The 26057-nt window shown below is 45.8% G+C and overlaps 1 protein-coding gene across 2 annotated transcripts in view; it reads left to right on the top strand.

Moving 5' to 3' along the window:
* The first annotated feature begins 1163 nt into the window (after positions 1-1163).
* LOC142564190 (glutathione-specific gamma-glutamylcyclotransferase 1-like) overlaps positions 1164-26057 on the top strand; it is a 47113-nt gene continuing 22219 nt past the window's right edge. The window contains exon 1 of one of the 2 annotated variants that reach the window (XM_075675093.1): positions 1164-1804. In XM_075675093.1, coding sequence (XP_075531208.1) covers positions 1652-1804 — 153 coding nt within the window. In that variant the 5' untranslated portion in view covers positions 1164-1651. The remainder of the gene's footprint in view (positions 1805-26057) is intronic. The other variant, XM_075675092.1, reaches the window with a different exon arrangement.

The raw sequence follows: 26057 nt of genomic DNA, 5'->3' as shown, positions 1-26057 counted from the left end.
CAACACAAACCCCTTTTCCAGCGTTTCTACCATTCATAGTGCCGCGCCCGGTTCCTTGCAACACCTCCAGATGGCGCACGCCTCCGCGCATCCGCAGGCCACGCAAGCGGCTGCGTTTCTACCAGAATGCTCGCCTTTGTGAATAGCGTTCGTCACCAGCGTTTCCCGGTAAACATTGCGGTTACATAAGCTGCAGTTGCCGGGAAGCGTTAGAAGACATCAGGGATCTTTGATTATTACCGCGTTCCACTCTAAAGGCGAACCCTCAGTGTCCTCGAAATTTTCTACAGACGCGGAAGAGAAAGGCCCAAAATAAGTAAACTTTTACACTCTGTGGTTTGCTTTGTCTTTTTTACAGCTCCGCTGGTAGCCCACATTCCTAGAGTGGAATGGGTGCAATTTTGGGTGCGACTATAAATTAGCATTATCGTCCTTATTGTCACTGGTAGTGTTGCTTTGTATTGTTTGACTGTAGCTTTGTTGCTGTGCATAATTATATTGTATTTCTTTACAAAACTTCTACACTCCTTCTATATAGTCCGTATTATAGTCCGTATATATTGACGTGTGGTGCCTCATTATCCAATGACAAGACCGATAGGTTGTTCCTGGGCAACTATAATAAACTAATTCCTTATATTTACTATGGCTGGTGTTGCCCTCACCATCGTCACATGAAAACAGACGAATATTTTCAAGCATTAAAACAGCACTAAAATATGTATATAGTAAACGGTACGTACTAGTGAAAGAAAAAAGAAAGGTTAGAACATGTTCTGTATTTTATTTTACGAAAGCAAGCCGTCTTTTGGTTCGTTGCGTCTGTTACCTTACCGAGGAAGCTTTGACGTACTGCTTGTTTTGTACTAGAACATTGACATCTACTACGAGTTCAACAACGAAAGTTCTCGTGCTCCTTGTTTGCTACGATTGATACCCCAGACAGCGTTAAGAAACACGGCAGACGTCACGAAAAGTGACGTCAGGAAACGGCGGCTGACCTTAACCCCGTGGCGCACGAGGCTCTAGAAAAAAAATAACCTCCGCAAAAAAAAGCGAAGATACAAACAGCGCTCCGGTTTCCGCCCGATAATATAAATGAAAACGGAAAGCCGCGCCCTCGCCTCTTCCGCGTGTGTACTAGCGGTGTATCGCGAGCTCGTCCACGAACCGCCACGCCTACGAGCGACGCGTTCTCCGAAGGAAAGAAGAAACGCTCGCAGGGCCACAATTACGCCGCTACCGCGACGCCGACATTCAAAGCAGAAGAAGCCTCAAGGCGCACGAGCGCGCGCTCGCAAGCCGCGGAACACCTTGCATCACCCAGCGGCATTTGTGGTCACGTGGTATGAAAAAGGCACTGCTATTGGGCCACCACGTTGCACCGCAGCGCCCCCGCACTCGTTTTGCCTTCCCCTGTTGCCCCCTCTCCAGCGTGTCGTCTGCTCTTCATGGCCGGCCGCCCGGCGTCTGCTCCGGTTTCCAAGTTCGCCGGTGATTTAGGCGCGTATATTAGTGAGGTTTTCATGTCGTTTTAGTTTAAATTAGTCAACTGACACGTGTGCTACTTGAAACCGGTGACCTCCAGCTCCAGCTGTGCGCTATTTAGTGGGTTATCCAGAAAAGCTGCCGCTTTCGAACGCGTGTCAAGATGGGTTCGTCGTCCGGCATCTGGGTGTTCGGCTACGGATCGCTCGTCTGGAACCCTGGGTTTGACTTCGTGCGCAGCCAGATCGGCTACATCCGTGGCTATGACCGGAGGTTTTGGCAAGGCAACGACAAGCATCGGGGAACGCCGGAGAAGGTTAGTGCCAGATAATTTGCTTCTTCTTCATCCTTACGCCTTGCAACGCCAGCGAGTGCCGGAGCGTGTCAGCGGCGCGAAACATCTGTTGCAGACGATTAGCGTGGCGCGCTAGCAGACGAATGATCCGCGCTTCGCGAACAGATGTGGCTTCAAAGCAATATCTCCGGCTGCGCGAAGCGAAAGTGAATAACACGAGTCCTGGCCAAAAGTAATTAATGCATGTTACCGCGGTGTCAAAACTCAAACGAGTGCTGTTCTTTTCGTTCTGAATTCATCGAGACAGGTTACAGAACGTGGTCAGATGAAACATTTGTGCTACGCCTTCTGACAAATCTTTCGGGAAGTCAGGCATGCTGCCAGTTGTTAATTGTAGGCTTTTTTATGCCTTTTTACCTTCCGCGTGTATCCATAAGTACTTTTTATATACAGATCAGCAAACACCCAATTTACGTACGCGTTATGAGGCAATGAAATCGGAGAAATTGTGTGACCCGAAAATGCAGGTGGCCTTATGCATTGTTCAGGGTCGTCTATCATCACGAAGTTTGTGCCAGACTGTTTTTCCTTCCTTTTTTTTTTCTCGCAATGAAACGTGATAACGAAAAAAAAAAGGTTCAACGAGGAATAGTTTCCTGAGAACTGACTTCCTCTTTTATGACCCACTGGTCAGAGTCTGAATTACCTCCTTCTTTTAACCGCTATTCGTGTTAACTTTAATAAAGTTTCACGTGGTTTCCATGCGTTCTTTTAGCCACGAGTTCATGACTCACCGGTTTTTCCAGCATTGTTTCATCGACATCGATCATGAGCCACTTGACAGAACGCTTGCAAATGTTGTGTAACTTCAAGGTCGCAACGCGAGACCTTGCTGCGCGCATCTTAGATCCCATACTTATTTGAATTTGTAAAGCATGCGCTGATTTTGTAAAGCGGAGATGTGGAATCCGTACATTCCAGTTAAAGGTTCAGGTGAGGGAGCCTATAGTTCGTCTATAGACTACATGTGTACCGATCTGCCTTCTGGCGGTCCTTTATGCCTGGATGAGCATCTACCATCAGTGAAAACCTGAACTTTGCAGAGAGCTTGTCAGTTCTGAAAAAAAATTTCGGGAGAAAAAAATTTTCGCCTCGGTTGCTTGGAATCATGAAAATTGGTGCCTATGTATAACGTTATGTCGCGAAGCCGTAGTGGTACGCCAGAAGAATGTGAAGTTCTCTAATGATCCTGCACAATCCGCAAAGAATGTCTTTTATTTGTGTCACTGCCATCCTGGCTCAGTGGGCTTAATGTCACAAAACACACCGATTCTGTCGACTCTGATAGTGCATCCCAAATTATTTACAGCGTTGTGACAGTAGTTGTTGGACATTATTAGCTGGTATTGTAGCTTGGCAAGGTATTCGACATCATTATTATTATTTTTTTTCTTGCGCCTAGGTCCTCAATGCCGTAAAGTACCACAGAAAATTCACAGAAGCTGTCAATGAAAACCGGGAAAAAAAAGGAATATGTAGAAGTGCCAGCGCAAAACACATTTAGTATACAGATGGACGGTAGCCAAATTATACATACTTTCATCTAAGAGTGGTTCATAGACTACGGAGGGATGGCTTGTATGGGAAATCTGTCAACATTTGGTGGCAAAAAGTGTCCCGCTATAAGTCCGAAAACTGCACTATGGACATAATGAATACTTTAACGGAGCATCTATAGACATTCTATAGATTGTCAAAGCAAGCTTGCTTTCTGATTGATATAGAAGAACTTACGTATCATATACTTTTGCCCACAAAAACCACATTACAGAGCGCAGAGGCATACCCCAAAACAGTCAAGGCGGAAATACTTGTTTTTGTTTTGTCTTTGTTTTCTGTTTTATTGTTATGCGCTGTCTTCCTGCCGTACTCTACGGCTTAAATCATCGCGAGCGATTTTGAAGCTATTCACGCATCGTCGCATTCTTTAGTAAAAAGGCCAAGAAGCTATATTTCTGCTTTTTAATGTCGACTTGAAGATCAATAGGACAGCATGCCTTCGAGTCCTGTTGTATAATTTAATATGATTATGATAATGTGGAAGGTAAGCTCTGAAGTTATATATGAGAGTTGCCTCGTCCGTACGGTATCCTTGGCTTTCGACCTGCAGGCATATCGGTTGTTATTTATTTATTTATTTATTTTACAGTTACAACCATACCTATGCATATGCAGCCTCATTGCAGCAAGAATGAAAAGCACAAACAGTTGCATATATTTTTCCTTTTTCTTTGCGTATGTTTGTCACACCACAGAGTAATAAATGGCGGGGGGGATTAAATTGACGTCATGCAGATGTTGACGTCGATCGAAAAAAACAGCCTAGCAACAGTAAGGACAGAAGAGCAAGTACGACGTTGGCATAGGCATTGTTCAATAGCCACTGTGTCATAGGCAGACTGAAAACAACAATAATAAGAATAAGAGTTTGCGGAAGGGGCTTGCGGTGTGGCATGCCGCAAGCGAAAAAAAAAAGCACCTGGCTTAAATGCGATGATCATTGCAAAATGCAAAACAGGCTCATATATGCGGTGTTCCTATAATGCGCGTGTTTATCGTACCGGGAAGGACTTTAATACCATCTGTCTTCCTTCTTTCTTTTTTTTTGTTATTTTAGGTTCGAAGAGATTTTTCGAAACTCGCCTGCGAGAGATAGCCATTTTCTGCTTTTTGAGTATGATTTCATTAAGTGACGGACATTAATTTATGGACAAAAAAGCATGCGTCCAAGCAGCTAACTAGAAGAGTCGTCAATAAATGTTCATGTCGTCACTGCGAAAGTGAATCCGAGCAGTGACGCCATGCCTGCCTAACCAGACACGCGAAAGTTAGCACCACTATGCAAATATATTTCCTTAACGTGTGCTAAGCAAATACATGATGGCGTCCCAGTTACCAGTTTCCCAAGAGCGCACGTCAAACACTTTCTGAACGATCTTAACTGTACTCCGATACATCCTTCGTATGTTTTACATACATTCTCTGGAAAGATATCACGGAAGTCTTACAAGCAGACATGACAAAAAAGAAGAAAAAACGACACTATAGACACACGGTATATCACCCTTAGTTCACAGTGGATTATCGTATCTCAATAATTAAAAAGAAAAATAATTTACTTTCTGTTGTGTATTTATTGTCGCAGTTCTGGTACGAGCGAGCAATACTGTTGGTGAGTCAGGCCTTAAAAAGAAAACAATGATAGTAAGAAGGTGAGAGATGCAAAATTAGTCATGAGACAGACCAATTTTATTCAACAACATCCAGCCGTGGGACAATTTTGTTTCGCTGCGTTATTCGTATTATCAATGCTTGCTACTTCGTATTTAATGAATATTTTGTGGCCCAAGACAATTTATTTTGGTTGCCATAACTATTAAGCTAGTGATTGCCTGACAATCAGGGGGCTCTCGTATGCAAATAAGTGTATCAGGCACAGTTGTCAGCTTCCTTCCTTAATTCGTTTCTTCCGTTCTTCCTTTCCTTTCTTTCTTTCTTCCTTTCTTTCTTTCTTTCTTTCTGTCGCAGTTCCACACAGTTTTCTTCTTTTTGCCTTCTTTCGTGACGTATGCCCTGCCTACACTACTCATCGTTTTCGAACAGGTGCGACTAAATGCAAAAGACAGCCCCAACCAGAAAATTAGAAGATTGGGATCTGTCCTCAAAAAAAGAAAAATAACACTGAATTTCGGCACTTTCCTGCGTTCAAGCGATACCAATCTGTCTTGCTAACGGGAGGCAGAGACAGTGAGATATTGTCGTGTTCATTGTTGTTTTTCTTTTCTGCATTAAACATTTAGTACATACAACTTTCTATTTCTTTCTTTACCACGAAAGAGAGAATTTTTGCCACCTGACTGTTCCCGGTGAGTTGCACAATTATTTCGACGATAGGCTTTAACGACCGCCAGATGTGCGTGGAGACTGCGAGTCGATTCAAGAGAGGCTTGTGTGTGGAACGTTTCTGCCAAATAACTTGAGAAAACACACCCCACTGAAAAAGAAAAAAAAACACCAGAATAGTGGATACTTTTCTTAGAGACAAACTGCGAAAACTCATAACCCTAACTGACCCAAACAGCAACAGGCAACCTTACGTTTGAATTTGCGCTTCCCACCACCCTCACACTCGTGCGCAATTTCCACGTGTCATTTTCCTCGTGGTATCATCTGTAACAGAGAACGAGGAATATTGGCCAGCCACAGCCACCGGAAAGCTATTGGTGTCTGGAAAGCACATTGAACGGGAGGTCTCCAGCATTTGCCAACCAGACTTGCAATGATGCTCTTTACGTGCGCCAAACTCGCTGGGGAAATCCCCCAAGGAACGAGACTGACTGTTAAAACGTTGTAGCAGACGATGACTCGTGTGCATACAACTATGTACGCTGCAACTATTCGCCTACGGAGAGTTTTGTACGCGAACCGATTTATTTACCCGACGAAATCCGCGTATCAGTACAAGATGTATGTAAACGTATACACGTCCTTTTTGTCACATTTCCTTGTTGTTATGTGCGCTGCGAGTGCGTTTTGTGTAGTTATTTATGTTGGTTTTCGAATATTATTTATTTGTTTGTTTCAAGACGTTAAATGGCCGAAGACGTCACAGAAAAGTGAGAAGGCTGACTTACGATGGGGGAGTCAAGCGGTTTCGTTTATTGGCAGTTTTCAGTGAAAAAGAGTGAGAGAGAGATGCAAATGAGAGAAAAGCAGGGAGGTTAACCAGAGTTAGAACCTCCGGTTTGCTACCCTGCACTGGGTGAAGGGAAATGGGAAATAAAGACGGAAAGAAGAGAGTGACAAAAATAAAAGCGTGAGAAAAAAATATGAAAAGGGACCGAATGGGATCATTATAGCCTTTCTAATAGGCCACTGTCACGTAAAAAGGTCAACAAAGCCTTGACCGACTTTCGCTGCGACGACAGTTCATGTCGGCATTCCAAAACTGACTGTTCTGAAAGTGGCCTGTCCTCAAGACGGGCCAACGCGGCCGCTAGTGACAGCCGGTGCGCGCTGTATCGAGGACAGTGGCAAAGTACGTATTCGATAGTCTCCTCGCCGCCGCAGTAACTGCAAGCCGCGCTGTCATCCATACCGACTCGGATGGCGAAAGATCTTGTGTAGGCGACACCAAGCCACAGTCAGAAAAGTACTGCTGTCTCGAGTCGAGAGAGTCCAGATGGAGGTCGAAGTCGAAGGGATGGGTCCAGTCGGTGTAGACGTGTGTGCTTCAAGCTTGGTGTGTTCCATAGAGTTCTGATGGTTTCATTTGCAAGCACCCGAATTTCCATTGCAGCGTCTGTTCTTGAGTATGGAATGGAGTCTTGCAAGCCGTCCTCATGTGCAGATCGTGCTGCTGCGTCGGCAAGTTCATTGCCCATAATGCCACAGTGGCTTGGAATCCACTGTAACGTGATGTCGTGTCCTTGCTCGACGAGGAGGTGAAGCGGCAGTCTGATATCTAGAACTAGTTGTTCTGGGGGTACTCGGCGTAAGGCAGAAACAAAGCAATTAAGAGCAGCCTTGGAGTCACTGAACACGCTCCATTTCTTAGGCAGTTCATCAGAAATTACACGAAGTGCACAACGAATAGCAGCAAGCTCCGCGGCAGTCGATGTAGTCTGGTGAGATAGTTGAGTCTTTATGGTGGAGATTTTGCAGGAAAGATCACCGATCCTGCAGACCCATTCACCGTGGTTGAAGCGTCAGTATATAGTGTAAAGAAGAATAACCGCCTACGAGATCATGTATATGTAACGTGCCTCACTAAGGATTCGGTTTATGAGCTGCCGGTGAAAAAAGTTTAGTGGAACAAGCATAAATTAACCGTGGACAGTGTATACGCCTACTTCGCATTGCCAAACGGACAAGTCTGCAAGAATCTGTAAGAAGTTAAAACGGTCTACACTGAGGAGTCTATCAACGACCGTAGACAGTCGTAGTTCATCTTTATATGTACGCTTAAGAAATTAAAAGATCCCCACCACCGTACCCCATTTCCCCTCACGAAAAAGGAGAACTATAGAGCCAGATGCACACACAAGGCCCCGAACAGCGCTGGCGCCCAACCATAAAACTGACGTATTTCGGGAGGACCAAAGCAGTTCGTGGTCTGCGCATGCGCCCAGCAACAGCAACTCGCACGACGAAGCCTCTTCTTGAGCCATCTTTGTAAGGTATTCAGCGTGACACGCCCGAATGGCTAAAGCAAAAGGGAGACTTCCGATCAATAACCGTTACATCAAGACGTCGCTAAAAGCTTCGTAGGGAAAGAAAAGATTAACGGGGAAGGGAGGGAGGCACGGAAGCGTTACGAATACGAAATAAATGGGGAAAGTCGGGAGTAAATCGACCGAGAAGGAAGTCAAGATCACCGGTGGGCGGACAAGGTGACCCGAGGCACCGGTCACGAGGTCGGCCCCCGAAACATTGCGACCGTTGTTATAAATGATCCAAGACGCGCCTAAGGACGAGGCGTGATCGCAAAGGGAGAGAGCCGCGGTCGATGAGGGCGTCCTCGCGCGGCGAAAGACCCGACGACAAAAGCGCGGGAAGTTGCGAGTGTGTCTGCGCCCGTGGTGCGTGAGCACACTGACTCCGTGTGAGCCAATGTGCTCACATGGAGTCAATGTAAAAAAAAATCGACCGAATTCATCTCACGATGACTGTAGTCGGTAAGGCGAATAGCCATCGAACAATGTAGGGACTGGTCACATTCCTGAAGTACCGTTTATTCAACACGTGTAGTGGTAATTCTGACGTTGATTCAGCTGTGTGCCACATACTCCGATGTCGTCTCACTTTTCTATCGCACTCGCTTGCCAGGCTTCGCCCATGAGCATGGAGGCATGACAACGACTCTATGACGCTGGCGCAGTGATGGCAGAATGAGGATCGAAGAACGAATGATATCGATGGAACGAGGTATGTAGGGACGAAGGCATGAGAATGACCATGGTATAACGACGGCAACGTGACAGCGACTACACGATGACAAGGAATTGACGGCGGTGGTGTGACGACAACCGGATGAAGAAGCAAGAATGACGACAATCGCACGTACGACCAAGACGGCACGACGACGACGACGGTATGAAAACAGATGCATGAATAGCGTCTGTGTGACGACTATCCAATGACGACGATGGCATGCAACGACGTCGTAATATCGATTGAATGGCGACAGCACGGTTCCGACAAAATGACAAACGAGAAATGACGTGGATGGATCGACGAACGTTGTGTAATTGCAACGGGATGAAGATATTGAAGTGATGATGATGGTGAAACGAAAGCGTGATTGCGATGGAATAACGACAACTCGGTACGACCGCCAATGTATGACGACGACTGTGTGACGTATTACAAGACAACGGCACGAGGACAATGGCATGAAGGCGAGTACATGACAACAATGACGGGACGATGACTGTATCACAAACCTGCATGACGACGATGGCTTGGCGACGACGACATAACGAGAGTCGGATGACGTTGTTGGAGCGACGATTACGGAACGACCACGATGGCATCACGACAACGGTCTGATAATGGAGGCGCTATAGCGACTGACGATGACGGCACAAGGGCGCCATAATCGCGTTCGAATGACCACAGTATGATTAGAATACAATGACGAAGAGAGATTGGGGTCGATGAAACGACGAAGGCGGTATGCCACAATGGCACGACGACAATTGGATGACGTTGCCGAAGCTATAGAAGTGCTAAAATGACAGCTTTACGACGACTAGATAATGACGACTGTGTGACGACGACGGCATTACGAGTGTAGGATGACAAAGCTGCAATACGACGGCGATGCAACCACGACGGCGACATCACGATGACGAGCCCGTACCTATTGGCCCAAGGTGACAAGGAATTCAAGACAACTTGGACCATTGGGTGCGGAGTAGAAAGTGTGAAGACGAAGGCATGACGAGAGTAAGATACCGAGGCTGGAGTGATCACAACGGAACAACCACGATGACTGCACGACCAGAAGCACATATCTAGCGGTCCAAGCCGTTAGACAACTTGGGTCACAGGGTCGGCGTAAGAGGCTAGATCGATAGCTAGATTGGATCAAAACGGCTGAAGTAGGCGAAGAATGCTATTCGCATTAAAAGAACTGTCTGGGTAGATTTTTACTGCGACGTCAGTTTAGACTTCTAGCCATGGCTTTCTGAGGTCATTCGTCTGTCTTTTCCGTTACGTTGTCATCTCATCATTAGGCGCGCCACCTCAGCTTCGCGCTCAACACATAGAAATAGAAAACAAAGCGTCGTTAATTGCCTCTTTCGCTACGCAAGGTCTTTATTAAATGTGCCTAGATTTATGATGAAAATATGTGTAAGGAGACATGATACTGGTGATGATGATGGTGATGATGATGATGATGGTGGTAGTGGTGATTAAAAAGAATTTACGGGGTTTTACGTGCCAAAACCACGATCTGATTATGAGGCACACCGTACTGGGGGACTCCAGAAATTTGGACCACCTGGGGTTCTTTAACGTGCACCTATATCTAAGTGCACGGGTGTTTTCACATTTCGCCCCCATCGAAATGCGGCCGCCGTGGCCCGCGACCCCGTGCTTACAGCCCAACACCATAGCCACTAAGCAAACACAGCAGATATTGATGATGATGATGGTGGTGATGATGATTACGACGACGATAACGATGATGATGATGATGATGATGATTTGTAGGTACATTGGGTACAGTTCATTCCGAGGGTCGCAAGAAGGCGTTCACGAACCCGCATGCGTTAGTCGTCGACTATTTCCAAGAATGTCCCCTATATGTTCTTTCTCGTCTTCTCTTTCCAAGTGCAGGGCCCATCTGAGCCAGGCCCACATGAAAAATTAAGCAGGAAGACAAAATTCTGGTGACGGGGCACTGCCCATGCTTGAAGTGTGTTAGCTGTCTATCGATACTGCAATTGAACAGCGGACGCGCCTTGTGCGCGCTTCATTTATCACTCATGGTGCGACTGGTATCGCGGAATTCCCCTGTCGCCCTCGGCTTCGTTATAGCGAAGGACGACTTGGCGTTCTCTATAGCGAAACTCATTGCATGACGACGAGTCGGTGCCGGTAGTAAGTGCTACCACCGTGGCGGCTCTTTGAATGGCGTACACAGCAAAACCTATGGACACGTCGGAGAAGTCAGAAATGTCCGCTTCTTCCTATCTTTTTATCCGTTTTACATGATGCCATCAAAAGGAATGCGCATGACAGGATCGAGACTGATACCTCCGTGTGCTCATAAAGCAACCGAACGACTTAATCGTCCCTTAATCACGGCGGGTGCATGTTAGCTCGGAAGCCGTTTGTCAAGTTTGTCCGCAGCTTTTTACGACGGGAGTCATATGGCCGTATACATTTGGGTATTTCTACGTTAGCGCAAACGTGTGTACATGCTGACATTGCAACATGTGCCTGTGTCGACAGAACTCGACAGAACTCACCGAACAATCGACAATTCTTAACTTGTCGGGCCCGCAGTACGCTTTCGATGATTCTGAATGTGCAGGACCATGCGGTGGAACTAAGCTTTCAACCGACAGTGCTGATTGGCGCAGGAATCGCTTTATAGGAAATTGTCTTCGTCAGGGAAACAACTGTTCCTCGTCATGTCGTATGTGTGACACGACGCAGCCTCTGAGCTTCTGTTTCGCTGCACGCAATTAGCGGTGCAGGGCAGCCAGCGTCGGACGCGGCGGCAGCCTTAATAGTGTACATACATGCCCCAAAGGCCGAGACACCGCGGGGCCTTGAGCGGTCCCCCAAAACGCGCGCAGTGTATGTTTTTAAGCGCCGCCTAGCTAGCACGCGCGGCTATATATCATTGCAGCAGGCCGTTAGCGCGGTCGAGACGAAGGCTCGTCCCTGTCTCTCACGCCGCGCTACGGCCGCCGAGCATGCAAACCGGGTCGATCGGTGGGAGAGCAATTAGCGGCGGCCATGCCCGACATGTTCTTCAGGTGCCTTCACCCCCACCCCATCCCCCTGCCCCCTTCGCTTTTATTTTTCAGGGTCGTCACATCGCTCGCGTATACGTGCGTGTATCAGTTCTGAGCGTAGTGGGAGTGTACATGCATACGGAGCTTTTGAGCGGGACACTCTTTGGGTACGCGTCGACGTCCTTTGTCGAAAGCGGCGCGGGATTTTGCCGTCGCTGCTTCCTAGATAGCGTGCCTTGCAGAACGGAAGGGTCTCTCCCTCTCTCTTCCGTTCTCTCATTTATTTATTTATTTGATTTGTGAGGGTAGCCATTTACAACTTTAATAGGGCGTTACAAGGCCGCAGAGTGTATGTAGTCCAAGTGCCAAGAGCGTGAGTTCGTCTTGTGTCCGCAGGGTTTGTGGCGCCCAGCTCCTCCTCTCGTCTTTCTCAATTTTGTGCTTTTCCTCAGTGCGTTAGTTAGTTAGTTAGTTAGTTAGTTAGTTAGTTAGTTAGTTAGTTAGTTAGTTAGTTAGTGAGTTAGTGAGTTACTTAGTTAGTTAGTTAGTTAGTTAGTTAGTTAGTTAGTTAGTTAGTTAGTTAGTTAGTTAGTTAGTTAGTTAGTTAGTTAGTTAGTTAGTTAGTTAGTTAGTTAGTTAGTTAGTTAGTTCTCACTGCAAAGCTTTGGCTTTCACACTTGATCGACGAATCTAGTGTAACCGGACTGGACAGAATCGCTCCTCCTGGTAGCGGTGAAAGTCCTGCGCTACACGGGATAAAAAAAAGTCGACACTACGGAGTGCGCCAATAGCGTGTGTCGAGCGGAATACGAATTTCGGGAAGTACGTGAAAAAAAGAAGACTAAGGGCATAAGAGCAGTCAAACAATGATGGCCATCCCCTGAAGAACAGCGTATGTTTAACGTTAAAGGGACACTAAAGCGAAACAATAAATCAGTTTAGACTAATGAAGCATTGCTTGAGAACCCTGCAGGCAGTCATTGAAAAAAGTAGTTTGATTATTAGATGAGAAAATGAAGGTCCAAGTATCAGTATTTGAATTTCGCGCCGAAACCCCAGCGCCGGTACGTCAGCGTGACGTCAGGGATTCTAAAGTATGTTTTCACATTTGGGCCGCGTTGGCTGAATAAAGGTTCCCGAAACTTGCCATGTTTAATATTTGGTTCGTTTAGAACACAATGTAGTCAATGTGTATCGCTATATATAATTAGTAGGCCCTGGAAGATGTCATCAAAATCCATGACGTCACAGCCCCCAGGTGTGGGAACTTAAGTAGGCGTCGCCACCCGTATTTCGTTCTTGCGCTTTTTCTGGCTTGCCAAACGTCTTATCGTTGTAAGAGGTGTTTGGTGTCTTTGGTGTTGTAGAACGGTAATTTACTGATGCAGAAGAAATAATTTTTCACTTTAGTGTCCCTTTAAAGAGACGCCGAAGAAAAACGTCAGTCTGACGAGACAAACGTCGAGGCATTTTCGTGTATCCAAGGCGTTTCTGCGCAGGAAAAGTTTCTGGAAGTATAGCTATAAGTTGATTCGTCACTTGCTTCGGAACGCCGTGTGATCCTGCTCTGCTTGTATATAGGCGATTAACGTGCCCCCTTTGAGACGCCTTCAAAATCAATGACGTAACGGGCAGCTGATGCGTGAATGTTGCTCCGCGACGTGTCTTTCGTTCAGTGGTAGGTCCATGCTCCCCCAACCCTCTCCTAATCACAGACAGACACGCACACGCGCACGCATTGTCGCTCTTGTCTCCACTTCGGGCGCTACCTACGCCTTCTTGTATGATGTACCAACAAAAACAAAACGTTCAAGGCTAGTTTATTCCATCAGCATAGTTTAGTGCTCCTCCTCCGCCTCCTCTTCCTCCTCCTCCTCCTTCTCATCATCATCATCATCATCATCATCATCATCATCATCCTCCTGGATACGCCCACTGCAGGGCAAAGACCTCTCCTATACTTCTCCAACTATACCCCGGTCAAGTGTTAATTGTGGCCATGTTGCCCCTGCAAACTTAATCTCATTCGTCCACTTAACTTTCTGCCGCCCCTGCTACGCTTTCGCTTCTCATGAAATCCAATCCATAACCCTTAATGACAATCGGTTATCTTCCCTCCTCATTACATGTCCTGCCCATACCCATTTCTTTTCTTGATTTCAACTAAGATGACATTAACTCGCGTTTGTTCCCTCGACCAATCTCTTTTCTTATCCCTTAACGTTGCACCCATCATTCTTCTTTCCATAGCTCGTTGCGTCGTCCTCAATTTAAGTAGAACCCTTTTCGTAAGCCTCCAGATTTATGCCCCGTACGTGAGTACCGGTAAGACACAGCTGTTATACACTTTTCTTTTAAGGGATAATGGCAACCTGCTGTTCATGATCGTAGAATGCCTGCCAAACGCACCCCAGCCCATTCTTATTCTTCTGATTATTTCTGTCTCATGATCCGGATCCGCGGTCAATACCTGCCCTAACTAGATGTATTCCCTTACCACTTCCAGTGCCTCGCGACTTATCGTAAATTGCTGTTCTCTTCCTTGACTGTTAAACACTACTTTAGTTTACTGCTGATTAATTTTTAGACCCACCCTACTGCTTCGCTTGTCCTGGTCAGTGAGCATGCATTGCAATTGGTCCCCTGAGTTACTAAGCAAGGCAATATTATGAGCCAATCGCAAGTTACTAAGGTATTCTCCATTAACTTTTATCCCCAATTCTTCCCAATCCAGGTCTCTGAATACCTCCTGTAAACACACTGTGATTAGCATTGGACAGATCGTATCTCCTTGCCTGACGCCCTTCTTTATTGGGATTTTGTTGCTTTCTTTATGGAGGACTACGGTGGCTGTGGAGCCGCTATAGATATCTTTGAGTATTTTTACATACGGCTCATCTACACCCTGATTCCGTAATGCCTGCATGACTGCTGAGGTTTCGACTGAATCAAACGCTTTGTCGTAATCAATGGAAGCTATATATAAGGGCTGCTCTTTATACCTGTTCCTTTAACGCTCCTGTTTAGGGCGCCTTTAAGGGGTGCGGCGTGTTTGTGCGAAACTGTGGCTGGCGCCCACGCCGCGCTAAAACCCACCGGATTCCTCGATTTTCCTCCGCGGAGCGTTCGCGAACCAACGACGCTTCCGTTAGTTTTCGTGTGGGGGTTGCGCATACGCCCAAGAAAGACATAAATGAGAGTTCCGAGCCTGTACAAAGCAACTGAAAAAGTTTGCGCGGGCGCACGTGGACAACGCCGAGAAAGAGACAATGCCGAGGAAGAGACGAGACCAAAGTCTCCGCGCAAAGTTTTTCACTAGGAATTTAGCCAACTACAGCCCAACTATCTGCTCTCCCGTAAGGCAAGCCTAACCAGCCGGCACTGCGCCAGGGAGGTGCTTCTTTCCTTCTTTTCTTTTCCCCCGCAGCTCCATCACATTTATAATGCGCAACTCGTACGAACACGCCTTTAACTTGGCCGCCATCCTTTCTTTTTTTTTAAGAGCGGTTCCATTCCAAAAGCTCCCCCCGCTGTGCTGGTCGCGCCCGTGGCCGTTCGCGGCCTTCTCATAGCTCCATGCGCTCGCGCGGTGACCGTGTGAAAAAAGGAGCCAGACAGCCGAGGCAGAGACGGAGATGATGAAGACCACTGTGGCGCCTTGCGTGCCCGCGTTGCGCTTAATAAGTCGCCGGTGGTCATCGGAGAAAAAAAAAAAAAAAGAGAGCGGTCTCGGGGTGCATCGCGGTCGTACGGCAGCCGTGGCGGTGACTCCGTACGCTCGCGCGCGCGCGCGCACCCGTCATTTGTGCGTCGCGCCTCCGGGCGGGGGCGCCTCGAGCGCCGCCTCGCTTTCCCACGTGTCGCCGCATAACCTCCTAAGGTCTCTAGACGGGCGCGCTTGGGATCTCGTGCTGATTTACTTTCGGCATTATAGAACGGCCTGCGCACTGCTTTGTGCGTCGTGCGCGAGGTTTGCTTCTTCATCCAAGTTTCGCTGCTTCTGTAGGAGAGCCACTCGCCTATGGACAATGTCACGTGAACACGAAACGGACGCAGACTTTTCCTGTGTGTCAGTGTCCCTGCGTGTGTGTCACCTAAGCGGCGGAACTTATGACCACAACAAAGTTATTTCATACGGACTATATAGCACTCGTCGAGGCACTTTAAGATTAAATATGTATGTGTGTGTATGTGTGTCTGTGTGTGGACATTGCTTCCACATCAACAGCTGTCCATGGCACACCCGTTAGCTTCTTGTTGACGCGTCTGGCTGTCTGCCTCTTCCATCAATCTCAGTATAACGTAACTTCACCGGCTTTTTCGCTCACTGGGCCATTTGACACTTTCGCATTAAAGTGGCGGATTAAAGTAGAAGTCTAATCGCATCCGTCTAATCCAATGAATCCTTACCTGTCAAGACATGGCAGTATATGCAGTGAGGTCCATGTCGTCCTTTGTGTTAACTTCACTGTCGGTCTCTATAAACGAAACTTGTGGAGAGCTGTTCTGAATCTCATCTCTCTGGCCATGTGCGTACCCTTATAAAAATGAACGTTAACATTCTTTAGAACTCCTACCAACTTTCTATTAACTTTATTGGCAGTCTATTAACATTTACATTCTAGTAACATTTGTTCATACACAGTCAAAAGACTTCCTTCTTACTTTTGTATAAAGAATATTTTCAATACACGGTTAACAGACTTTCTTCTTACTTTTGTATAAAGAATGTTTTAAATACACCGTTAAAAGACCTCCTTCTTACTTTTGTATAGAGAATATTTTCAATACACTGTTAACAGACTTTCTTCTTACTTTTGTATAAAGAATGTTTTAAATACACTGTTAATAGACTTCCTTCTTACTTTTGTATAAAGAATATATATAATACACTGTTAACAGACTTCCTTCTTACTTTTGTATAAAGAATATATATAATACACCGTAAAAGACTTCCTTCTTACTTTTGCACATAGAATATTTTAAGGTCCCCATCAACATGCATTTTTCTAACTTTTATCTCTATAACCACTTCAGTACTGCGTCAGAAGGCTCGTTACTTTTGTGTAAAGAATGTTGTACTATACATCATCGAACTATATTTTTTTGTTTGAAGGACATGTATCCTCAGAACGTCAACAGCTCGTACTGTTTGCCCAAAAATATTTAGGATGGGAAGTAACTTGAGAGTTTTTGATAAATTTTTCTAACACACATTAATGCCGATATATGACATACTCAGGAGTCAAGCTCTTTATTTTAAATCATAGTCCCAATACAAGTCGGTAGCCAATTGTTGACGGAGTGCTCCTAAAATGTTTAAAGAAATATGTTCGTAAATTGTTAGAACTAATCTTTTAGAGGATCTACTGGACTACGTGAGCGTGCGGTGACGTCAGCACACTCCGAGAAAATTTGCTTGCGCTACACCACCTGACCGGTGTGATAGCGGACTACTGTGCAGGCCGCACACCAGTTGCAGAGCTTTATCCCTACCTTGGGATTGGTTAATTAAAGGCCAATTTACGCTTGAGCCGTGACGCGTGCGGTCGTGCAGAAAACTGTGCATTTCGCCCGCTGGTTCACACATTTTGGCATACACTGGGCTCGCACATGCAGTGTAAACCGAAGTATGTGTACCAGTCTACGAAATATGCAAATTTTCACCCGACCACATGCGTGCGGGCAGGCGGGTGGTGTGGTGTAAGGCTCGAGCGTAAATTTGCCCTTACCACGCACTGCTGTTGCAATGCCACCAATTAGCTTTGCAACGAGATAATTAGGTCAGTGCAATCTGCGATATCAATAGTACGCCCTAAGCTGGAACGTGTAAGCATAGTAGCGTCATGATATTTGTTAAAAAGAAGAAAAAGAGCCGAAACTCAGGGAAACACGGCGCTGGAACGTTGCCGCTCAAATGTCCAAAAGGCTGCAAAATACAACTACTGCTGAGTGAGAGCGGGTATTGACCTGAGAAGCGCACAGGTCGAATAGAAAGAAAAGCTGAACTCCGTGCAAGCAACACTTTTCTGTGAAAAAATAATTAAATTACCCTTACAGTATAAAAAAATTTAGCTTTCTACGCGTTCCTATTCGCACGCTTTCGTCCCTGCCTCCTACCGACGGCTTCTGCACATTAAAGGAAATAGGACCTTGCATCAAAGTGAAGGCAAAGTAACTATGTCAACTGATGTGCTTTATGGCGATGGTAGCTTGCTGTGTGTGAAAACAGATCGAAAAGAAATAATTATGCACTCTTAACATTCAGTGATCTTGCTTCACAACACGGCGACATAATTTTGAGCTCCGACAAGGGGTCATCATGACATCCGTAATAATGGCATTGCGTATACCAACAGCCAGGATATCAAAGGCCATGCTTTTGCCGTGCTTCGGGCTTCTGAAAACTGCTGACGTCATAGCCGCCACGCTTCGGACATGTATTTGACTATAAAAATAGTACTACAATGTGCTTCACCGCTGGGCGCCAGGGAGCAATGTTTTGTCTGAAAGCAGCAAGTGCTAAAGGATGCTCTTGCGCAAAATAGAATATCCACATAATTTACCCAATATGATTTTATTTTTCTATGTATATTACATTTCGAGAAAAAAGTCGGTTTTCAGAGCAATAATTGTTTCGAAATATAAAACTATACAGCCCCTAATGCCCAACAAAATTGAGCCGGCTGCCTTCTCAGTTTTTTTTTTTTTCAACCTCGGCCATGAGGTGCATTCCTCCCTCTAAGTGCAGTTCCCAGAAAGGGGTGCGTACACAAAGGCCGGCCACAGCTTTCACCAAGAGGCGAGGAATGTCTAGGTGTGAGTCAACCATCGCAAGGTAGCGGGGGAGGGGGGGGGCATGTTTCGGCTTAAAGAGGGGCTTTAGTTCCGCGGCGGTCAATGCGAAGCAGGTGGATGGAAAGAATGTCACATGCCTCCCCGCGCATGCGCACAAATTTGACAGTTGGCCGAGTCGAGGCAAAGAGGGAGACCATCGCAATCGCCATCAGTTCCTTTGCGACGCCAGCATGGTACGGTCGCAGCGATGTAGGTGTTTCGTGGCGTATTGTAGCAGCAATCTAGCTGTTTTTGCTGCTATTTATGCTTATGCTGTGTTGTAGGTAATTCATCGATGCAAGCCAACCAGCAAGGTGTTTGCGAAGCCCACGGTGCTTTCTTCGTTACGTGATGTGAGCGTTTCTGGAACTTCTCTGCCAGCTGCGATGCAGTGTCGTGTGAAGTGATTTAATATTGGCACTGTCCGTGTTTTAAACTGCACAAATAGCGAACAGCTGTTCCTCAAGACTGCTATGCGCCGAAGTTTTCTCTATCTCCAAATTATAATAAAAGGTATGTTCTTTTCCATCATTTTTCATAAACATATTATTTTGATGTTATTTTATTTCAGTTTCTAATGCCGCATTTTGGCAGGTTATTATAGCGCGAACTGTAACGACGTGAAATGTTTTAAGAACGATTTTCTTACCTTTTTCAGCTGCCCCGCGTGATGAGGTTCGCTTGAAGTTGCTATAAACACGAAGCGTACAAATACTTCGTTTTCACAGCGTTCGCAATGACCTAAGGTCTGGTAAATATTGTCTGATCATGAACTCATTCTTTGCTCTTTCCTACTCTGGCTCCACAGGATGAGAAACAGTAAAATATTGAGCGTATAGCTTCACGGTTCACAATTACATATTTTTCAGCGAACCGGTTCACAATGACATAGGTTGCACTGGATAGACAAGTGCGAATGTGAAAGAAAATCATTCGCACCTGTTTGACCACTGCAACCTATGTCATTGTGAACCGGTATTTTTTGACACTGATATTTTGTTTTTGAGTAAAAATAAACGAACACGTCAAATTACAGAAGCGTTCCGTATAATTAGGCGTGCTTAAAAATGCATCAGTCAGCCATTGCTTGCTATCACTGACAAAGCATTTGTATTCTTGTATACTGCTTGAAGCTCTGTAATCTGCTTATATATAAATGGATGACACGTTTTGCACATGCTCGGTGCAGCTAGCTGGCGCTGTTACCTTCATTCCTTCCAAAAATAACCAGCTTTGAGTAAGCGCTCGCGTGACCACCTTCTCTGCGTCCGTGTCTATTGTGCGTGCTACAAATTTCACCATGAATAAACCATGTAATTAACTTTTTTAGTGAGTAACTCATTTATGCAGTTAATTGGTAGAGAAACCCATTTAGTACACTTTCCTAATTTTAATAACACGTAGTAAATACAACGCAGCAAAGGATATGCATTGAATAATGTGCCCCATCCTTGCCATCTCCTCTGCAAGTAAACAGGGATGACGGTTACAATTTTATCATTCATGTGAACCATAAAAAGCTGTTCTATGTATGTGATATGCTAACCTGAACATGATGTTAACACTGACCATCTTGTTTCTGTGCAGGGTTGGTTCATTCTGCAAGCATTCTGAGACATCAGCTTGCATAATCGATGCTTGCCAGAGATTAGGCGACAGCTGCCATGCCGTAATCAACTAAGTCATTATTCATTTATTTTTTCTTTTAATTTCTCTACTACTTCTCTCACAATTCTGTGTAAATATTTTTGTGTGAATAAACTTCTTTCAGTGCAAACTTGCATTTGTTTTCCATTTACGTGCACCTTCTAGGGTGCATACTGCCTTTTACCAACATGTTCACACATACTGACAAATGTTTACACCATGCTACTAGGTCGTATGTGGGACAAATGTTACTAGGGGAATAGTAAGACGTCAATAGCAAGTACATAAGCACATGTAAGTAAAATATTGCCAGAGTGTTACTAAAGAGCCTAAAGACTTGTGTTGGTTGACGGTTAGTACAATGTTTACAGACCATCTATGAACATGCTTCAGTTGAAGTACGGTAGCCAATTCTTGATAGGATCCAATTCTTGATAGGATGTTACTAGGGTGTATAAAGACAAATGTTAATAGGTGATTGGTAGGAGGTTGGCAGAACGTTTACAAACATTGTTCAATTGGAAGAATGTTAATATGGCGTATAAAGAAAGCTTGTTAATAGGGAATTGGTACGAAGTCAACAGAAAATATATGAACATTTTTCTTTTGAAAGAATGTTAATACGGTGTATAAAGAAAGCTTGTTAATAGGGGGTTGGTAGGAAGTTAACAGAAAATATATGAACATTTCTCTTTTGAAAGAATGTTACTAGGGTGTATAAAGACAAATGTTCATAGGAAATTGGTAGGAAGTTTAAAGACATCCTATGAACATGTTTCTATTGAAAGTTGGTGGCCAATTGTTTCTAGGGTGTTACTAGAGCGTTGTTAGGATGTATAAAGACAGCTGGTAGGATTTCAATTGACTGTTGGTAGGTTCTAGTAACAAAAGTCTATAGACTGTCTAAAAAATGTTGCTAGAAATTTTTATAAGGGTACCACGCAGTATAGAGTGCATCGAACTGTTACTGCAGTTAAGGTGCTTCTTATGTTAAGTGGTATTAATCGTCTGTGAAATAATAATTTTCCTGTGAACACGTGATCAAACGTTTGCGCTTTGGGAGCCACAAAATAAGCGAACGTGACGCAGAAAAGAAGGGGGAACGTTATTCGTCCCCCGTTTTTTTCGCTAAAAAGTTCAGAAACATCCATACACTAATTCCTAGCAACGAGTATCGCAGTAAACTCTTTTAGATTGTGCGGTATTAAGACAATACTAAAATAGCGCGAATATTTTAGACATTTTAAATAATAAATCGCATCGGGGCGGTACACGGCCGGGTATCGCTGTACACACGAGGATTTGTGTTTTTATCTTCGAAACTTTGCACTTGCTCTGCTTTGATTTTACTGGGAAACGCAAATTATTCTTTTACTCTTTCAGATAAAAGCACAGGTCATAGTATTAGAAAGATATTCCACTGAGGAACCTGATTTACGGCTGAGTTGTGCGTTTTTCTTTTTACTACTGAAATGAAATACGGCGCAAAACTAAGATGTCCTTGTCTGCCTTTCTTTGACCCGTACTTCAACTGTGCTGTCAAAAAACTCACCCTGTTAGGTGCGATTAATAAACGTTGGAGCAAGTATAGCAGGTCATTCATTCATTCATGTACTCATAAATAATGAGTAATTTCTTACTTTTCTTCCTTTCATTTTGCTTAATAATCTCAACAACCAAAAAAAGCTCCACGTCAGGGACAGAGGTCTAGAAGATGACCTTCCGTATCCGTGGTTTTAGGACTGCTAGGCTGTGAACGTCTAGAGCTGTTTTTTTTTTCTTTTTGTAAATTATGCATTCGCACTAAGTAACTGAGCTCGCAGTCTTGATGCGTTTCACTTTGGTGTTCAGCTCATAGAAATTGCGCGTGCGGGGTATGTTTCTCTCGACGTCTCCACAGCAACCCCGTCTGGAGCAGTACTGTGGAAGAGGATCGAACGCAATCGTGTGACAGGGGCGTAACGTCGTACCCGCAAAACAGGAACTGTTCTGCTCGCGCCTTCGCATCGATCCATAGCATTCACTTTTCGCAGTAAGTGTATACCTACGACATCCAGCGGAACGCCTCACTCTTCTATCGACGGGAACCATCATCCACGTCACGACGTGTCTGCTGCGAGCCCATCTCGACAGCTTTGTTGAGCCACGTGTCGCCTGTGGAGTAATCTATATCGTAACACGTGGGCTCTGACGTGAGCATATGAAACCTTGAGATGTCCTAAAATCATCATCGAAATAGCGCGTAAGAAAGAGAGCGAGAAAGTGACAGAAGGCGGGGCCTTTAGCTCCACGGACTTGGCAAAGGCAAAGGAAAAAGCTAGAGAAATTCTGAGAATTGTCTACCAATGCGTAAGCATTGTTGGGCTCGGCTGTGACTTCGTTTCTTTTGCCTAGTTTTGCATGCTTGCTCTTTCCTAGTTCATGGGCGTCCACCCACGGTCATTGCGGTTGCGAAGAATGCTTACGCTTTGGTAGACGAGTGTCAGATTTTCTCGCCACATCCGGGCCCCTTCAGTGCGATCGTACCAATAGAGCCGAAACACCGGACACGAGCGCGCCTCGACGGAGCAGAGTGGTCGAGATGATGATGATGATAGTGATCTAAAGACAGGAAAGACGCTTGCTTCTGCAACCCGTGAGGGAGCACGCCGAAGCGTTTTTCTTTCTCTGTGGAAGCGTCGTCAGGGGAGAGGGAGTGGGAAGTGAAAGATGATAGAGAAAGAGGGAGAATCGACTGGGAATGCCAGCCACCGCGCGTGAGGCGTTGCGTGGGGGGAGAGGGCATCGCCGCGATGCCGTGTCACCTTCGCCGTCGCTCTCGTAAGCCTGCGTTCGCACTGCGTCTCGGTAAGACCCGATGAAAACGCACCGAACGTGTCAACGCCTCCGCTCGCCCGCGGTGTTCGTAACTCGAAGGACGCTCAGAGGCGTTCAATTGGGCCACCCCAAGATCTCAAGTTGGCCCGCGTCCAAATTTAACTAAATCCAGCCCCAAAGTTCAAGTTGACCCAACCCTACATTCAATCAAGAGAAAAAAATGGAGCTGGGCAGGTCATGTAATGCGCCGGGTAGATAACCGTTGCACCATTTGGGTGACAGAATGGATACCAAGAGAAAGGAAACACAGTCGACTACGGCAGAAGACTAGGTGGAGCAATGAAATTAGGAAATTTGCGGGCGCTAGATTGAGTTGGTTGGCGCAGGACAGGGGTAATTGGAGATCGCAGGGAGAGGCCTTCGTCCTGCAGTGGACATAAAACAGGCTGATGATGATTATGATGGTGATGAGGATCCCATATTTCAAGTAGGCCCACCCCGAAATTGAAGTTGCCCCACCACCATACTTAAGTTGGCCCACATGCAAATTTCAGGTCGCCCCTCCCCAAAATTTAAGTTCGCCCACCCCGAAATTTAACTTGGCTCTCTCTCAGATTTCCAGTTGGCCCACCCACAAATTCAAAGTTGGCCCACCCACAAATATAAAGTTGGCCCACCTACAAATTTCGACTTGGCCCACGCCCAAATTTCTGTTGGCCCACCTCCAAATTTCAAGTTGACCGGCGACAAAACAACGCGGGCGCTCTATCCCTTTCCTCTATCCGAAACACTTCCTTCGCTGTGCCCGAGTTTTCTCAAAAGCTTCAACTTCTATACTCTCCGCTATATACTACTCATGTTCCCTCTGTGACTTGTTTCCGGCACACCCAGTAAGCAAAAGCGTGGCCTTCGAGATCCGCTTCTCTTACCCGGAGGGAACTTACGTCGCTGTTGCATAGATTCGAAAAGCACATAGTGCGTCGGCGTCCGGCTATGCGTTCCGACGGTTTGGTCGCATGCCACAACTTCGAGGCTGCGACGCAGGCGTCGTTGCCGGCTGCTCTCTGGCTGACATTCAATGCCGACCACGCTGCTACGCACTGCCAACACCACCGCGAAAGGAATTGTGCAACTTATACCTCATCTATTCTTTCCCTTTCCCCCTCCCCGAGTGTAGGGTAGCCAACCGGGCACGTCCTTGGTTAACCACCGTACCTTTCCCTTTTCGTTTCTCTCGCTTTCTCTCTCCTACACAGCTAGGCTGTGTGGAGACGCCGTAGAAGATGTGCCATCTTCCTTATAACCATTCCAATGTCCCTTCAGACCGCTGCGCCGATAGGTGCTGCGCCAATTTCAGGCCCAGCGGCCAAACCTAAATGAATACGGCGGCGGTTTCACGTGAGGGTATAGTGCATTCTACCGACCAGAAACACGACCGCCGGCTTCTGATACTACGCGTGAGGCCTTAAAGCTGTTTCAATTTTCTCTTGCGTCCTTCATGCAAGACTTGCCATGGCACCCTGTTTGTATGTACGTATGCGTGCATAGCCCTTCCTACTTCCTCGGTCAGTAGGTGGCTCTCGCGTAGCGTACGTGTCTGCGTGACAGTTTGGAAGAAAGATGACCGCATCGGAAGGCTTCGTGTCGTCTGCTCTCCGCTTGCGCATTTCTGGAATGTTAATTAACAGTGGTCGCCGCGCGCTTTATCATTGCCGTCTGTCCGATTAGTCGATTTCGCCCCCCGTAAATGCGTGCAGCATTGCAGAGGCTAACGGAGAGTGCATAATCGATGACTAGAAAATAAAAGTTGCCCATATGCGTACACTTCACACGAATATGCACCTTTGTTGTGCGGTTCTTCTTAGCCAGTTGCCCGTAATTCTTTTTCTCGTGTCGTTCTTCAGTGGCTCAACGTTAGAGACCAGCTAGGAGTTTGTACGGCTGCGCTGGTAAAAAGCAAGTAGCAGTGTGACACGCCTGGGACTCCCAAAACGACTGTATGAACGGGACGTCGGTGACGAATAATCGCTAAGTGCATCTAGAAAATAGGCCTCATGTAGTACCGCAGGGTGCGACGACTCGCTTGTATATACACCCGTGAGCAAAAGTATACGGACCAGGGATAGCGCGATAAAGCCGATTTTTTTCGTCTGCCTGTGAATACAACTTGAAATTGAGGGCTGCAGTCCGAACTTGCCACTGTTAACTTTCCATTGTACTCGTCTATTTCAGTTTAGGCGCGTTAAGTACAAAGACATTCGTTTTTTTCGGTGTCCCTATGGTCCGTATACTTTTGCTCATGGGTGTACATCTTCGCCGTCCCTGACGCTTCAGCTGCTCAAACTGGCACACATCGGCGAACGATCTTCTTTAGCCCGTTGAAATTAGCGCAGTATGTCAGTGGTCAAACGAGGGTGTGTTTTCAACGTTTTGTAAAAAGAAGTTCAGTAGGCTTTACAGAACATACTAAATCAACGGAAGACAACAATTCTCCGCAGTGATGTCACTAGGCATACGAAAGTGGAAAGTGATCAAAAGCTGGATAACAGAAATAAACATATTACCGTGTGTATATATATATATATATATATATATATACACTTATATATAAGTTCATATTGCACGCAAGCAACCGTTTGAGGGATACTTCAAGAATAGAATGTCTGCGGACAAACACGTTTCCACAGTGAACACAGAAGTAGAATTGACTGGACTAACTGAATCAACAGAGCTTCGAGAAAGATCGAAGTGACTAGACTAGCTGAATCGACTGCAAGTCCCACTTAACAGCTTACTGAAGTTTATCCTCCCACACATCCCTGCTTATCAGATCCCACACAGCTCCCGTGAAGTCCACTGCGATAGCCGTCCATTTGTGCTCTCGCCTCGCCCGCCTGATTTCTTGTATGCGGCATCGAGCTTTTATCATTACCAAA

The sequence above is a fragment of the Dermacentor variabilis genome, chromosome 11 (assembly GCF_050947875.1).
Source record: "Dermacentor variabilis isolate Ectoservices chromosome 11, ASM5094787v1, whole genome shotgun sequence".
NCBI classification, from domain to species: domain Eukaryota; kingdom Metazoa; phylum Arthropoda; class Arachnida; order Ixodida; family Ixodidae; genus Dermacentor; species Dermacentor variabilis.
Note: the sequence above shows the minus strand (reverse complement) of the source record. Positions and strands in the feature narration are given on the sequence as shown.